This window comes from Astatotilapia calliptera, chromosome 18 (assembly GCF_900246225.1).
Source record: "Astatotilapia calliptera chromosome 18, fAstCal1.2, whole genome shotgun sequence".
Classification (NCBI taxonomy): Eukaryota; Metazoa; Chordata; class Actinopteri; order Cichliformes; family Cichlidae; genus Astatotilapia; species Astatotilapia calliptera.
The window spans coordinates 21,346,907-21,364,228 of NC_039319.1; the positions used below are offsets into that span (position 1 = coordinate 21,346,907).

General features: G+C 42.9%; 1 protein-coding gene across 1 annotated transcript in view; it reads left to right on the plus strand.

Moving 5' to 3' along the window:
* LOC113010778 (potassium/sodium hyperpolarization-activated cyclic nucleotide-gated channel 2) overlaps positions 1-15,183 on the plus strand; it is a 33,752-nt gene extending 18,569 nt beyond the window's left edge. Inside the window, exons 5-8 of the mRNA XM_026149982.1 lie at positions 12,042-12,188; positions 12,295-12,535; positions 12,615-12,779; positions 13,267-15,183. Of these exons, the coding sequence (XP_026005767.1) occupies positions 12,042-12,188; positions 12,295-12,535; positions 12,615-12,779; positions 13,267-14,216 (1,503 nt within the window). The 3' untranslated portion in view covers positions 14,217-15,183. The remainder of the gene's footprint in view (positions 1-12,041; positions 12,189-12,294; positions 12,536-12,614; positions 12,780-13,266) is intronic.
* The last annotated feature ends 2,139 nt before the right edge of the window (positions 15,184-17,322 follow it).

Genomic DNA, 17,322 nt, shown 5'->3' on the forward strand with positions numbered 1-17,322 from the left:
GTGTGTGGCATCAACCTACTCCTAAACACTTCAGGTTGTGACCTTAACGGCACACCATCAGGCGCCATTAAAGCACCCGTATATGCTGTCATAAGGACAATGAACCTGAGCGCTGAGCCGCGCTGCAGCAGTGGCCTGTCGTGGTAGCACAGTCACTCTGTTTCCAAGCAGAGTCTTGCCGGCTAGGGAGCAGTGGGAGTGCTGCCGGCTTTCAGCAGCCAATCAGAGGCTCCGGGTGTGTTCGGCCAGGTAGAGCCACATTGCCAGAGACTGTGGCTGTGCCTGTGTGTGTGTGTGTGATTGTGTGATATGATGTCCCCTTGAGCAGCAGTAGAATTGATGAGGCAGCGGACCTGTGTGTCCCGGCAATGTCATCCTGAAGGTGACGTAAGCCATCATGGCCGCCTCCCTCTCTCAGAGTCTCTCACTTCCTGGTCACTCACTCACTGGATCTCACTCTGCCTCTGCTCTATATCATCTCTTATGCATCTTTAACTATCCACTTTACATGAGCTCCACCCCTCCTTTTCCTTCCCCTGCACTGCTTAAATGTCTCCACCTGATTCTCTCTGGCGTATCTCCTTCCTGATCTCTCGCTCTCCTCACCTCCGGATCTAAATTTCTCTCTTTTTTTCCCCTTCTCTTCCTCTATCTCTATCCTTTCTGGTGGTGGTGTCCTTGAAAGGTGCAGTGCTATTGCTAACTGGCTGCTATACAAAGCAAACTGAGGGGGAGGGTAAACCTGTGGGAGAGACAGTCCTGGTGCACTGCAAGATATTTGAATGCTGTGTATTTCACATTGTTTGGAGTTTTTCTCTCTCTCTCTCTTTTTTTTTTTGTCAGTTTGGTGTCTGGCTAGCATTGTGCGGCTCTCCGCAAAGAGTTTTATTGCCATGTGGCAGGACACTTGAGCATAAATCATGTCCAATAAACGGTTTAGAAGAAAACGATTCAGCCAGCAGAGTGCTGACTGAAGCTCTTGTCGTCACAGTTTGCCCAGGATGATGAGAGTTTTCTGTCTGAGGAACAAGTCACCCAGATGTGCAAAGTTTAAGTTTTCCCCCCAGTTTTAAAAATCTTGTCGAATTTGCACCACAAGCAGGATGAACTCAGCAAACTAAAACCTTAAAAATTTAAGAGCTGTGATGAGTTGTCTAATCCTAAACCAGCCTGTATGTTATCCAGTTTAAGGATGAAGCGAGGAGTACGAAACCTACATGCCTTGACATTAGAATTTTTTCATAATGCTGTGCTCTTTATGTTTATTCTTTCAGATTTAGACATTTTCTAATACGTCCTCACCCTGTCCCAGAATATACAGCTTTTCTGCTGAGGCCAAGAAGTGCATTTCCCTTAAAAACCTTTTTTTCTGACCAGTTGTCATATTTTTTTTCTGCTGCTCTGTGAGGATTAGTATTTGAGCTGCAGGCATGTTTATTAAAGAAAAAAAAAAACTCAGAGAGCAGAAAAGTGCCATGCATGCCAGTGAGGCTGATGCCGATGCTGCCGGGTGAATTTGCAATGCTTCCAGATAGGACTGTGAGTGGCATTTTTATCATTTTGGAGAGTGTTAGCAAAACACGTCTGCTGGCAGTCTGTTACAGCCCCAGTGTGGATTGAGCTAGCATTGTGTGAAGGGTTCCTTTTCAACCCAGAAGAAATGTCAGAGTCACAATTCATGCAGGTTAAATTTGGCTTGGTGGCTTTGGTGCAGAGACCTTTGTGTTAGTTATACATAGTAACAGTGCACAGTGACACATAGCAGAGGGGCATAGAAAGAGCAGCAGTTCTACTTGTGCCTCTTTTTTTGAAGATTCAAATCTGATACATCAATGAAAATGATAAAAATGATGAATTCAGGGATTCTAGATTCTAGATTTGACCGTTGATTTGGGATACCATATAACTGCACTGTCCTCTGATTCCTAGCTCAGTGAATATGCTATATGTCATATTGCTATAGTTCTACAATGACATACCAAAAACATGCATAACTGCTCATTTGGACATCTGGAAAATCATGTCTTAGGTGCAGCATTTTGTGATTCTGACTTTGTGGTTCTGAGCGTTTTGTGTAGCGCTGTATGAGGTGTATAATCATGGTAAAAAGAAAGTAGACTTCAATTCTAAGGTTTTGGGTATTGGGACATAATGAAAGTAATCTGGTCCACAACAGATCTTAAAATGAGGTAACTACAGTCTGAGATGAATTACAAAACAACACATATTACACCCTGTCATTATTTATTTAACAAAAACAACATGCAGATGCAGTGTGTGAAAGATGAAGTACACCCTTACTGGTTACAGGAACCAAGAGGGTAGAAAGCAGCCAGGCGCTGTTGATCAACTGCAGTTGATGAATTGATTGTTGGAAAGTGTGAGGTTTGTGGAGTTTGCAGGAGCATTCAGATGATTGTTACCACAATGCCAAGGAAAAAAGACATCAACAATGATCTTGGAGAAGCAAGTGTTGCTGTTTGTCAATCTGGGAAGGGATATAAGGCCATTTATAAACAATCTGAAGTCCATCAGTCTTCAGTGAGGTCAGGCCTTAGCATATTAAATGTTAAAGTACAGGACAGTTAAAGGACAGTACAATTAGAAAAAGCATGGCTTGTTCAAAAGTCACCAGGAGAAAGCTTCTTCTCTCTAATATAAACATGGCAGCATGGCTTAGATTTGCAAAGTTGTATCTTCTTGTTATTGGCTTTGGACATGTGCACCTTGCAGTCGCTGAGTGGATCATGAACTCCCGTGTATACTAAAGTATTCTAGAGTCAAATGTGAGGCAGTCTGTCTGACAGCAAAAGCTTGGCTGAAACTGGATCATGCAACAGGATAATGATCCCAAGCACAGCAGCAAATCTGCAACATAATGGTTAAAAAAAAGAAAAGAATCAAGGTGTTGCAATAGTCCAGTCAAAGTCCAGACTTCATCGTGATTGAAATGCTGTGGTGGGACCTTGAGAGAGCTGTGCATAAATGAATGCCCCAAAACGTCAGTGAACTCAAGCAATGTTGTAAAGAAAAGTGGGTCAAGGTCTGTATGAATGCAGCACAAGGAATTTGTAGACATGACCTGTGATTAACATGTCTCAAGCTTTTATTGTTTTCCCCCTTATACTTGTGTCAGTGCTAAACATCACACTTTACTAAGTGTGGCTTGTTAATAAAGTTGTTTCTAGTTGCAGGAATAAGTGAATCTGTGTAGAGGTGGAGAATCTTTAAAGATCAGACTGGATTTTATATTTATATATACTAGATACACTCTTTTTTACTTATAACACTAAAAAGGGGTTTTACGTGAAATAATCATCTCTCCCTTGTAATCATTGTAGAGGCTGATCTGAGTCAGTGAGACAGAAAACACACAACAGTGCTCCACCACCACTAACCTCCCTTCCCTCATCTAGGGTATCAAAAACTATTTTCTACAATTTTTAGTCATCCCCCAATTACCCAGAGGCAGGCGGGCTTTGTAAAGAGATTCCTGCACTCACATTTACAACAAAAACCATCCTTTTTTAGCTCTATCTGATGGTATTCATTATTTTACATTACTGGTTTTTAAATAAAAGTTTCTATTGAGTCAAGCCTTGGCTGTCTCTGCCTTTGACTGAATTATATGATTTCCTGTATTTCTTCAGAAGCTCAGTTTCGTTTAATGAGACTGTGTTCTGTGTGAGACCCCACAGCGTGTTTTTCCTCCCTCTGTACACATCTCTGAATTGAAGACAGAGAAGTCAAGTTCTTACTTACTGTTATCTGATTTCCTTCTCTTTGGTGAATGTGCTTCATAATGTAATGAGGTGATTTAGCCGGGGATGGAGTGAATGTATTATACATCCACATGTCCGTTCGGGATGAACCCGAATTAGGATGGAGAGTTTTTGGATGAATGAGAGGAGGTGACTCAAGCGAAAGGGAGAGAAAGGAGTAAAAACCTGATGCTGGCTCAGTAGTTCATGGGTTTGAAAGCGGGAAAATGTAATCACAGACAAAGCGCTCCCTAAATGTCTTTCCGAATAACAAATCACGAAAAGCAAATAGATCCCAAACAGCGGTTTAAATGACAAAATGTCAGTGGAGCGGTTTGCTGCCGCATCATCAAAGTGACACAGAAAATGGATGTCATTTTCACTCTCATTTGGGTGTTTGTCAGTCCCCTGTGGGCGCTGTGACGCACTGGTCAGAGGCTTGTTTTCTCTCCTCCGTGACACTGGAGAGATTTGACGTTTGCCCGGCGATGATCGATACGCCGCACTATGACATGGCACTCAAAGCCAAGTTATTAAAGGCCACCATCTCAGTTCAATCAGATAAGCTTTAGCTGCCTTATTCGTTCAGCCTTATCCGACTCAAGCTGCGGGACTGAGCTTCATGCGTAACCGCACACGGTCGCTGCACCTCTCCCTCTGTGAGGTTTACCCTCACTGCCACCCCCCCCTCGACACCTACTCTTTTCACACAATCAGCATTTCCTATTGTGTGGGCTGCTCACCAAGAGCGCAGTGTTGGCATGGACACTCCGGGTAAAGAGTTGTGACACGGGGTCATTTCTTCAGGCTGCCCTCCATCTGCAGATGTCAGGAAGCAGATTCACTCATGCAGGTGAGACTTCGTGTTGCGTAACTCCGTCAGAATTGCTGTGGAGCTGCGCCGGCCCAGGAGACTTTTCTTTATGTGGATGCTGAATAATTCAGATGTTGCATGTTAGGTTTATTTATGTTTATTTTTGTTTTCCTTAAGGAAGCTCCGAGGATGACGCTATCAGTCAGAAGCACGCATTGCTTTTTCTGGGCATGGTGACAGTACATTTTCACTACAGAACAATCTGCATTCACTGCATTACCATTTCCTCTCTGCAGGAACAATAGTTGTGTAGTGTGAATCTGGAGGGGTGATATTAAACCTACACAGAACACAGTTTCATTGTTTGGCCTCCGTGCATTTGAAATATAGCAGGTACTGAAAGTACATAGAAAAATCTTACAGTCAAATTTCGTATTCCGTTTTTAGACTTTTGTGTTTTTTGTCACGAGTTACTCATCAGAGAGGCCAATCTTAAAATATTTACACATTCTTCTTCTCCAGAGTGCACAGGGAAATAGAGGAGTTTACGGCCGTTTTGCTGGCAAAGCATACCCAAAGACCGAAACTGTTTTCAAGCCCATGGCACCGTCTCATCTGGACAAGGTTTACAATACTGTGCAAAAGTCTTGAGGCACCACCTATTTCTTGATATTTTGCTCACAAGGAGCCAAGCGTTCCTGTAATTTTTGAGCAATAGCTTTCCAGGATTTCTGAAGGACACTGGTCATTGGCCATCTTTGGACATCGTCTGCTTTTTCAGTCCAGTTCTTGTACCTTTTAAAAGCAATCTTTTTTTTCTATAAGCCATTTAACACCGACCAGTGAATTGTTCAAACATAAAAAAAGGCACCTGACACAAGGGACGAACCACTGTTGTGTCTACAGATAACAGACAGGAAGCAAAGAGTCAAATTAAATCCCCTTTCTCTAGTTCTAATATATGAAGAGTGAACGGGTCACCAATATCCACAGAAGAGGTCAGAACAGAGATTCAACAGTGAGTGTCTATAGCCAGCTGTAAAGCACTGCGGAGGCCCTGGCATGATTTGGGTCTGCCTTTCAGCCGGTGGTTTCAGGGATCCTCTAAAGCAGGGGTGCCCAATCCCAGTCCACGAGGGCCGGTGTCCCTGCAGGTTTTAGATCTCACCCTGGGTCAACACACCTGAATCACATGATTAGTTCATTACCAGGCCTCTGGAGAACTTCAAGACATGTTGAGAAGGTAATTTATCCATTTAAATTAGCTGTGATGGATCAAGGACACATCTAAAACCTGCAGGGACACTGGCCCTTGTGGACTGGGGACCCCTGCACTAAAGAATGATGGAATTATGAACATGGAAAGTACCATCAGACTGACAGTGGCTTCATTTTCTAGTATGGTGATGATCCTGGACACACTGCCAGTGCTTTAAAACCATACCCAGGTAGAAAAACACCCAATGAAACACTATCATTCATGGATCGACCTCCCCAGGGCCTGGAGCACTATTCCTGAAGACCACTTAAAGAAATTACAAGAAAAAAGCCAGAGACAGTTTAGGCTGTGCTTAAGAATAAAGGTGGTCATGCTAAATACTGACCTTGTTAGAACTGTACAAACTCTGATTTTGCGTTATATGCTGTATATCCAGGTATGTTTGCATGTTTCAATAAATTGCTGTAAATGAGGGGTTGCTTAAGACTTTTTTCACAGTATTGTATGCTCACTTCACTGACTGCTCACACTTGTGATGTAATCCTGAATGTTGCATCACTATGCACTTACTGAGAACTACATTGGCAGTAGCTAATGTAGCTCCTTTTGCATATTTCTTCAATAATGTGCTGAAAATTCCTTAAAGATTTTGGTCCATATTGACATGATGGCATCACACAGCCTCTTACATACTCTGAGCAGCCCATCTGGCACCAACAACCATATCACGTTCAAGTGACTTAAAACAGCTTCATACCTCAATCTGATGCTCTGATCTGATGCTCGGTCAAGGTCATCTTGACCATGTCTCTGCTGAGTTGCTGCCATGTGACTGGCTTATGAGATATTTGCTTTAATAAGCAGTTGAACAGATAAAGAGTGTGTCAGTGTGACTGTGTCAGAGGAAAAAATGTCCCAGAAAAGGGGAAAAAAGCAAAAATGTTGCATTTACTTCTGCACTGTGGTGTCAGTGTATGCACATCATTATTTATTATTCAGTTTTAATAATACGAGCATATCTGCTCAGTTTATTAGCTCTGAGATCGTCCCCCGCTGTCCACTGTTTTCCCCCTGAGAGTCTCATTCACATTACACGAATAATGTAAAATATTCAGCCATTAGCAAGGGAGATAATTCAAAACAAGTCTTAACAGAAATAAAGCTCCATGTTTAAGCAATGTGACCCTAGTAGAGTGAAATGGTACTCATCGGTGGGGTCTGTTTGGTTTCTTGTTTGTCATTCGTCTCTTATTAGCGTGTTAGTGTGACCAGGATGTTCACAGGATGTACTGCTGTCATAAAGCCTGGGAATGAAAAAAGGGAAGCTTTCGTTCCATTGTGCAGCTTGGATCTGAGACAATAATTCTTCTAGTACAGTACACATGCATTCAGTTGTGTACATCTTAAAATCATTGTTTGCTAACTGTAATTTTCTTCTGCAAACCGAGAGCCAGGCAGTCTGTTCCTGACAGCAAACAATTTTCAGTTAAGGAGTTTATACGTTGCACTGGAGGATTCAGAGCTTGCAACAGTGTTTGAGCAGGTGGCACTCATTGTTTTGCTCGGGGCCTCTGGCAGGACACACAACATCTGACATACTGTTGTCTGTGGAAGAAGTTAGCCACAAGCCTTTCAGGTTTTTTTGGGTGGGGGTGGGGGAGTGGGGGGTGGTGGTCTTGCGAGCAAACCTTCTCAGGGGACGTTACTCGATACTTACAGAGTGTGGCTTTATCCACCGCACAGCAGAGTTTAAGGAGTGCTGGGATTGGGGTGGTATGGATGATGACTTCCTCAGCTCCTGAACGTTGTGAGTACACAGCACCTGCCAGCGTGCTGACCTCTCAAAATTGTGGTTTGGACAGCTTTATAGGCTGAGTTGAGTTGTGGTCTTAAGCTTTCCAATTGAGCTGGGTTGAAGTGCACAGAGGCTGACAGCAGAGTACAAGGAGAAATCTTTTTCAACCAACAGTTCACTGTCTGCTCTGTTTACTGCCACGTCTATCACTCCTCTCTCTGCAGCCCAGCCACGTTGTTTCTAGTTTCTCTGTGATCACTTTGGAAGGACTGAAATTTGCATATCTAAACAACAGAAGCTGCTTGTTTGACTTGCAGCTATGTTGAAGGGAACCTTTCACTTTTTTATTGATTTGGCATTGATTAACTGCTTGGTGTGTTCATTTCAGCTGCATGGTTTGTATATGTTTGATGACACTTGACAGACTTTTGCACAGACACTGATGTGTAGAGATTTATAAACCTTTCTAGCGCAAAGTGATGCTTCTATTGAGAAGTTCTTGAAAAAATAGTTAGTTAATTAGTAAATATTCAGTAAAGCATTTTAGTCCATGAGAGGGAGAAGTGGGGTGAAACACTAGTTGGAGCATAGAGGACTTCTAAGAAGCTCGAGAGATTCTGAAGCAGATAAAAATTATTTGTAAGAGGAAGAGGCATGAGAAATATTCTATAAATGCTAAATGAGAGTGGGGCAGTAAAATGCTACAGGTGAATTTTGGCCTTTTCTAAAATTCATAGGTGACATTGCCTAATCATAGCATGATGTTTGCTTATTTTGCCCTTTGTCTTAGTTTATTTTAAACTTTGAGTGTGGTGGTATTCTGTTTTTTTATTATCATCAAAATCCTGTTCACTAGAAACATTTAGCACTTCCTAACTCTGTCTTTCACTAGAGCCCTGAGCCAGTTCCTTCCTCCTAGATGTATTTATTTATGAATGAAATGCAGTTGTGAACAAGTTTTCACACTAAGGACAGGTTACTGCTTCTTAGGAATTAGGAGGGTAAGTAGCTGCCAGATGCTGCTAATCAAATTTACTTGACTAATTGATCATCAGCAAGTCTGAGTGCCTGTATGAAAGCAGAGGTTTTGGCTATTTGCTGGTCTGAAGCATTCAGGTGTATGTTAACACAATGACATAATCTTACCAGGAGATCAGAAGAGTTTCACCCCGAGGTCAGATGGTGCAATGTTCAAAGAAACTGCAAAATACTCAAGAGCTACATCTCACACTCTACAGGCCTCAGTCAGCATGTTAAACGTTTGTGACAGCACAATTAGAAAAAGACTGAAGGAGTATCGCCTGTTTAGAAGGGTCACGAGGAGAAAGTCTTAAAAGAACAGCTTAGTTTTCCAAAGCTGCATCTGAACAAACCACAAGTGGGGATGTTTGTCCCTAATGCACAGCAGCATTTGGACAAAACTAAACACAGCAAATCAGCACAAATACCTCATACCAACAGTCAAGCATGGTGGTGGAGAGGTGATGACCTGGGCTTTTATTATCCTTAAGAGGGCTGTGGATAAACGAGTGCCCACAAACCTCACTGAGCTGAAGTGGGACAAAATTCATCCAGAGACTGAGAAAGTAATGAAGTAATAGAAATGAAAATGATCAGTTCATGCTATTGGTCTAGTAAACTAGAAGGCCACAAGAAAATGCAACAAAAATAAAATGAAATGCCCACACTGGACAGAAACAGCTGTTTTGCAGATCGTTTTGAGCGATCACCTGTCGGGAGTTTTCGTACTGAGTTATAACTGCAAAATATTGAGCAGTTCTTTAAGGATGTAAAGTTTTTCAGCCCTCTCTGGCCATTAAAATGCCTCAAGTCTCAAGCAGTTGCCTGTTGACAAACTTGGATCTTGAACAAAATTTAATGTGGTCTTTGTGCACCTGCCTAACTGGAAGTAGTAAATAATAAAGTCCAGAAACGAGTGAGCACTGCAAGTTTTCACAGTTTTTAGCTTGTTACTCAAACAGGTGTGAATGTGCATTTTGGGGGCTGTTATCAGTGGCAGGTTGATACACACTGCTGGTGTTTCAGTGCGTTTTAGAGAAGCAGGTTGCTATATTTGGGATTTACTGACTGTGAACTGAAAAAAACATGTTGCGCTGACGTTTTTCAGTGTTTGAACAGGTCTGTGATGAGAAATAGATATAAAAACATTTTTAACACTGGCAGTCCCAGGCTTCTACCTTTCTACCTTTAAAACCCGCCACCAGCCAAATGGCTGGTAGGCTTTTAGCTAAGCTTTAGCTTCAGGCAAGTGGAAGCTAAATTGGCTAGTCATTCATATGTAAATTGGGTTGTTACCTGGGAATTCTGGAGGGAGGGGAGTGGGGGTGTGTGGATGAGGGGGGGGGGGAGCTGCTAAAAGCGGTGAGCTTCCTTTTGTTTCATCTTGATGCATTCTCAATCATCCAGGGAAACAAATCTCCAAAAGTCACCAACTTGGAGTGTTTCAGTTTGCCATCTTAGGGAGAAATCAACACACATGGGTGTATGTCCTTTGTTGCTGAGATTTATTGATAAAAACAGTACAAAAAATCAACCATTTGTACACATTTTTACAAATAATTATAAAAAGTGAGTGAGTACATTTCAACATTTTCAGCAATCACTCACAATCCTGGCACTGCCATGGTATCTGTAGTCTGCATTTACCACATGTGTATCTGTTGCAGTGAACACATCGCACAGTGGCATGATTGTTCTTGCAATTGTGTTTGACCTGACACATGGCTCTTTTTCCAGGGCTCGGTGTGGAGGGTTGTGTCAAAGGCAACTGTTCTTTTCTTGCCTTCTTCGCAGCTACATGAGAGTGAGCTAACTCCCTTGCAAGCTCCACCAGGAAGTCCACCCGTCTTTCCTTCGTCCCGGAGCATGCTTGATACAGCACATGTGCATTCAGTGCTGCCATGTCAATCATGTTATAAAACACGGCAACTGGCCAGCGCCGTGTTCCTCTGCGGACAGTGTACTCCCGAACCATCTGGTCCATCACATCCACGCCACACTTTGTTTTGTTGTAAAGGGTGACAGTGTTTGGCTTCCTTTTGGTAGTGTTATCAGTCTGAACCACGCCGTGCATGCTGCTAAGAATATAGACTGTCTTCTTCCGTTTGGCCGCATACGCCGTCAGCGTGGCAGCAGAGGTTGAAGGAATGGAGAGTTTAAATGTTAGTTGTAAACAGCTGTATCATATAATAACTGCAGCTGTAGCTGTGATCAGACATCCCCCTGCAGGCCCTGAAGCTGAGCTCTGAGGTCCTCACAAACCTGCTGGAGCCAGCTTCCATCCTGGGGAGCACGTTTTTGTGTTTCAGCGCGGGGCGAGGCACAAAACCCAGATGGTCCAGATGGACCAGATGGTTCGGGAGTACACTGTCCGCAGAGGAACACGGCGCTGGCCAGTTGCCGTGTTTTATAACATGATTGACATGGCAGCACTGAATGCACATGTGCTGTATCAAGCATGCTCCGGGACGAAGGAAAGACGGGTGGACTTCCTGGTGGAGCTTGCAAGGGAGTTAGCTCACTCTCATGTAGCTGCGAAGAAGGCAAGAAAAGAACAGTTGCCTTTGACACAACCCTCCACACCGAGCCCTGGAAAAAGAGCCATGTGTCAGGTCAAACACAATTGCAAGAACAATCATGCCACTGTGCGATGTGTTCACTGCAACAGATACACATGTGGTAAATGCAGACTACAGATACCATGGCAGTGCCAGGATTGTGAGTGATTGCTGAAAATGTTGAAATGTACTCACTCACTTTTTATAATTATTTGTAAAAATGTGTACAAATGGTTGATTTTTTGTACTGTTTTTATCAATAAATCTCAGCAACAAAGGACATACACCCATGTGTGTTGATTTCTCCCTAAGATGGCAAACTGAAACACTCCAAGTTGGTGACTTTTGGAGATTTGTTTCCCTGGATGATTGAGAATGCATCAAGATGAAACAAAAGGAAGCTCACCGCTTTTAGCAGCTCCCCCACCCCCCCATCCACACACCCCCACTCCCCTCCCTCCAGAATTCCCAGGTAACAACCCAATTTACATATGAATGACTAGCCAATTTAGCTTCCACTTGCCTGAAGCTAAAGCTTAGCTAAAAGCCTACCAGCCATTTGGCTGCTCTCCGGGTTTTAAAGGTAGAAAAGCCAAATGGCTGGGCTCTGGGCCTTCCTAGTGTTAATGGCTCAATTAATTGCTGCTTTCTGTATTTTTGGCATTAAGAAACATGTATAATAATAGTTGAACAATTGAACAGTGTAACACTAGAAAAGCAATACGATGCACACTTGCTAAAACTAATTTGCCAGCCCCATTACTGTTGTGGTTTTTAAATGCAATTGCTCGCCTCAAGGTCAATAAAACCTTTTTCTTTCTGTTGTTTTTGTTTGCATTAACAGGAAGTAAAAATCATCTCTCTTCTCTCTTAGTACAAACAAGTGGAGCAGTACATGTCCTTCCACAAACTGCCTGCTGACTTCCGACAAAAAATCCACGATTACTACGAGCACAGATACCAGGGCAAGATGTTTGATGAGGAGAGCATCCTGGGAGAACTCAGTGAGCCCCTGAGAGAAGTGAGACAATAATGCACATTATTCCCATTATTATATGAACCATATATTATATTAAAAAGTCTTTACTGTGCACATTTTTACTGTTCTTCTTTGCGTCTTGTCTTAGGAAATTGTGAACTTCAACTGTCGCAAGCTGGTGGCGTCGATGCCGCTGTTTGCCAACGCAGAGCCAAACTTTGTGACCGCCATGTTGACTAAGCTACGTTTTGAGGTATTCCAGCCACAAGATTACATCATTCGGGAGGGCACTATTGGCAAGAAAATGTATTTTATCCAGCATGGAGTCTGCAGCGTCATCACCAAGGGAACGCTTGCAATGAAACTCTCTGATGGCTCTTATTTTGGAGGTAAGATATTTTTTTTATGGTGCCATTGTTTTTTTTAACCCTTTTGTAAGCGGTGGCATTTTCTGTTTCCCCGTTTCAGAGATCTGCTTATTGACGAGGGGTCGTCGAACAGCCAGCGTGCGAGCGGAGACTTACTGTCGACTTTACTCTCTGTCTGTTGACCACTTCAATGAAGTGCTGGAAGAATACCCCATGATGAGAAGAGCCTTTGAGACTGTTGCCATTGATCGTCTAGACCGCATAGGTAAAAAATGATTTAGATCATTTTCATATGTATCATAATGTATTATCATATAATATGTTGGGCATGAAATTATGCAAATCTCTAAAACATCAGCTGCTAAGTGTTTCTGCTGTCTTTTCTTTTTATGAAAGAAAATGAAGCCGTGAACAAAAAACACAAAAGAAAATGTTTCCCGAATATTAAAAGAAGCAGTACAATGAGCTGTGCTCTTTGCTCAGAATGGCATAGGATGCTGTAACAATAGATAAAAGTACAGGGTGACACGTATATTTCCTGAGGGCTTGTTCTGCTAGAGGATGTACCTGATTTGAAGGGCATCGCATGCTATATCTAAATCGCATTGTTCTCTCGTTATACGTCCTCCTGTTTCCATGTATTTATGCATTATTCACCTTTATGTACTCCTTGTCCTTTCCTCAAACTTTACTGCTTCTGCCTTTTTTTTTTATCTTTAGTAATTAGCCTGTGCTTTTATTTCTCTCTGCAGGTAAAAAGAACTCCATCCTGATGCACAAGGTGCAGCATGATCTCAACTCTGGTGTCTTCAACAACCGGGAGAATGAGATGATTCAGGAGATCGTCAAGTATGACCGTGAGATGGTAAAATTAGTAGACCTGCAGCGGCCACGAGCCATGTCTATGACCCCTTCGCTTGGCGGCATCTTTGCCCCTCCGGGTCAGCAGCAGACGGGCTCTGCTATCGCCACCCTCCAGCAAGCTGTGGCCATGAGCTTTTGCCCTCAGATGGCAAGTCCTTTGGTGGGTCCAGGGACTCTGCAGTCTCCACGCATGGTGCGAAGGTTTCAGGTGATGCAGAATCTCTCCAGTCCAGTCTCCATGTCTCCTCTGCAGTCTCAGCCCCCTCTGACGCTCGGAGGGGCATTTGGATCGGCAATTTCGAGTCCCCCAGTCCAAAGCCCGCTTGCAGCTTCAGGACGGACTTTCCAGCACATTGCAAGCGTGGGACCCTCTGGGTCCCAGCTGTCCCTAGTACAGCATCATGCACCAAGCCCCACACAGACCCAGCAGAGGCCTGCCTCACACAAGAGCACCCACTCCCTGCATATGGGGAGCTTGAGTCAGGACACCCGTGCCCTGTCGGCCTCCCAGCCTTCACTCCCCCAGGAAGGAACACCGCAAGCTGCCTCTGCAGCCCCTAGCCCCCCGCCCTCCACTCGCACCTCCAACACCTCCATCGGACCTCCGCAGCCCCCTCACTCCAGCATGCCAGGGCCCTCAGGGGTGGGGAGATCATCGGGAGCCCAACAGAGGGTGGCATTTGCCTCCACACCTCCTCCCACTGGACCTGCTGGAATGGGGGCAGTAGCAGCAGCTGCTGGATCAGGACCTCCAGACTCTGGAGCTCCCAAGAAAGATTCAATTGTCAGCCTTCCAGAGCTAGACTCTGCCAGATCCCGGCTGTCTTCCAACTTGTGACCCTGGTAGAGTTCGAGAAAGAGGCCTTTTTTGTAGGAGAATCCATTCGGTTTAGGTCAGTCTGGCTGATCTGTCAGCTTGCTGAATGACCAATCAGCTACCGCCAGCGCTACCAGTTATTGGACCTGGATGCACTGTGTGCTGGTGCCAGCAGAAGGAAAAGAGCTACTCAAAGTCTTGAGACACTTTGGCCAGGAGGAGTCTATACAATTAAGCTAGTATAACTTAAGGTTGAACTGGTCTAGTCTACTGTGCCAGCACCTTTAGTCTTAGTATCACCCCTTTCACTCTGCTTCCAAACACCTACTGTATATCGCTGTCTTTTCTGTAAAGATATGAAGAAAAGTATGATTGATGTAACTATTGCATACTGTGTAGAATCCATGCAATGCAATCTAGCAGGAGCTGGACTTAAACTGAAAATCAGGGACTTGAGGTCAAATGACAATGACATTTTAAGCGTCCAAAAGTGTTTTGAGTGTAACTTTTCTGTATAAGCTGTCGTAGCAAAAGAACACATTGCTCTTCATATTGTTTCAAATAGTAATGGGAATAGTGTTTTAGACCGCTGGTCGATCTTACATCGATGTGTAAATAGTTGATGAAAAAAGTACGGAAGGATATTATATTCATCGTATCTACCCAAACCAAAGTTGAGCTTGAACACCAAGTCTGGTTGTGTCTGTATCAACTAAAAAAAAAAGAAAAAAAAAAAGAAAAAAAAAAAAAGAAACATCGACGAAAATGCCATTTATTTAACTGCCTTGATTCAACATTAGAAGCCATATATTTGGTTTGTGTGTATGTATACATGTGGGTGTAAGTGTGTGTGCGTGAGTTTGTTGATATGTTTTGGTTCTACTTTCAGAGAATGGACTCACACTCTACACTGCACGGTTGGTTTGACATGCCGATGGTGGTGCTGACCTGCTTTCGTCAAACACCTCTGATGCCGGTCGGGTTACAATCAGCCACCCACCAAAGCCGGTTTGGTGGGTGGCTGATTGTAACCCTGAAGGCCAAGGTGGTTAAAATATCTGAGCTTTACTCGAAGGAAACATTTGTGAACAACCCATACTGTATACTTGCTTGTTTCTGTCTAGGTTTATTGATTAACACATGCAATATAATTCTGCAATACTCTACCCCGCCTATATATATAAATATATATGAATATAAATATCTATACATATGCTGTACAGGAAAGTGAACTTCTTTCTTTTTCATATTGTTTTGTTTTTAATGTGAAATCTTAAAGAATCCAGCAGCTATTGTGGCTTCACTTGAGGTATTGTAATCCAGTGACCATGTTGTTACCTTAACCAAAAATGCTTGAGAGAATGAAAGGACTTGTAGTGTAACTCTTATTTTGTTTTGTTTTGTTAACACTTGAGAGGAACAAACTGTTTAATTCTGGTTTCACGTCACAGGAAGAATCCACGCTTTGAGTTCAGCGGGTCAGAACCTTAAAAAGAAGAAAAAAAATCAGTTTAGCTAAACTAATTCTCTCTAATGTTCAATTGTGAGATAAATGGGGGTTGAGGGTAGGCAATATGAGGGCATAAAATGCCTCACATGTAAAGAAAAAGACAAGAAAAAAAGAGAAAAAAAACATACTTGCTCTATATCAAAATCTTTATGTGTCCCATTTCATCCAAAACTCCCATGAATGTCTCAACATTTAGGGTTGAGGCTTGGATAGCTGGTTATATTTACTCAAAATACTCTGATCCTGTTGAACCTGAAATACTTCTCTTGCTGAATGTACGCCATACGAGAAGGAAGACAGCTAATCAGATATAAACTGCCATGTAAATAAAGGGACAGTGATTTAAAGAGGCTTTTATGATGCAAGGGGGGGTTGTGGGCATTGCTGTATGTGTTGCTGAGTGTCCGTGTGATCTTTTTTTTTTTATGGTTTAATGATGCTTCTCTGGGTTGAACATTGCTATATTTAACCTGTACCAGATCTACCACAAGAGGATCTTTCTTCTTCTTCTTCTTTCTATTAGTTTATTTACTGAAGTGGGCGTGAACAAGAGTGAGTCATAACAACTTTGATCTCCTTGGTCCAAAGTGAGCACTGAGGACGTCCAATTAAGCACCTTGTGTTGCACTACGACCTTGTAATCAAAATGAAAAATCGATGCTCCATTCTCTTAAAATGGTTGCAGTACTTCTCTCGGATCCATTATCTGGTTAAACTGTAAGGAAGGAAAGTGAATCCAATTGGGTTAGAAAATAGGCAGCTGATTCATTGTGTTAGACAAATACCATGTCCACCTTTTTCAGCTCTGAACATCGACAGACTCTAATTGTAAAATCGATGCGATGGACATTTCACTCAGGTTTGCTACCTTTCCAGAGAGATGTATTGATTGCCGCAGCGTGGCTTTCCATTGATTTATGTAGACTTGTCTATCCTCCCATCATCCACTTGTTGATTTAACCGTGCTGAAAGGTTCCCCTTGAAATCTGATTGGCTCAGATAAATATGGAGGATCTACTGAAGTCGTAACCCTGAGATTGTTATTAGCGTAACACTCTGCCCGTTTGGTTGTGATCACTTATCCTGCGAGCTGTTTGAAACAAGGCGTAGGTGATTGTTTTTATCCAAGGGCTTCATTATATGGCTTGTAAATCCTGGCTCATTGTTACTGTAGAGCAGCCACATGTTCTCTTATCTGTTTAATTGATAACATGCACTAAACCTCGTTGTTTGTCATACCTTGGTTACAAAGCTGTGACCCTCCTTCATCAGCAACACTCTTTTTGTATTGCTTTTTTTTTCCTATGGGAAAGGTACATGCCAAAATGCCAATATGATTGTGAATGAAGTCCATTTGAGTCAATGGCTGTTGTGCGCTTCAGTACTGTTCCAGTGCAATCAATTGGTCCTCTTCCCCAATCCTTTGTGCTAATACCAGAGTTTGCCCTATTAAGCTGCTATCAGGACTGTGCTGATATTATTTGAATGAGACCACAGTCAGTGAGAGCAAGATGGAAGGAGAGTTAAAGAGCTAACGTTTCAGGCAATATCAGGCGCCGTCTCTGTTTCATTGCATCCAACCGGTAGGATATGTGTGTAACTCACTCCCACTCAAAG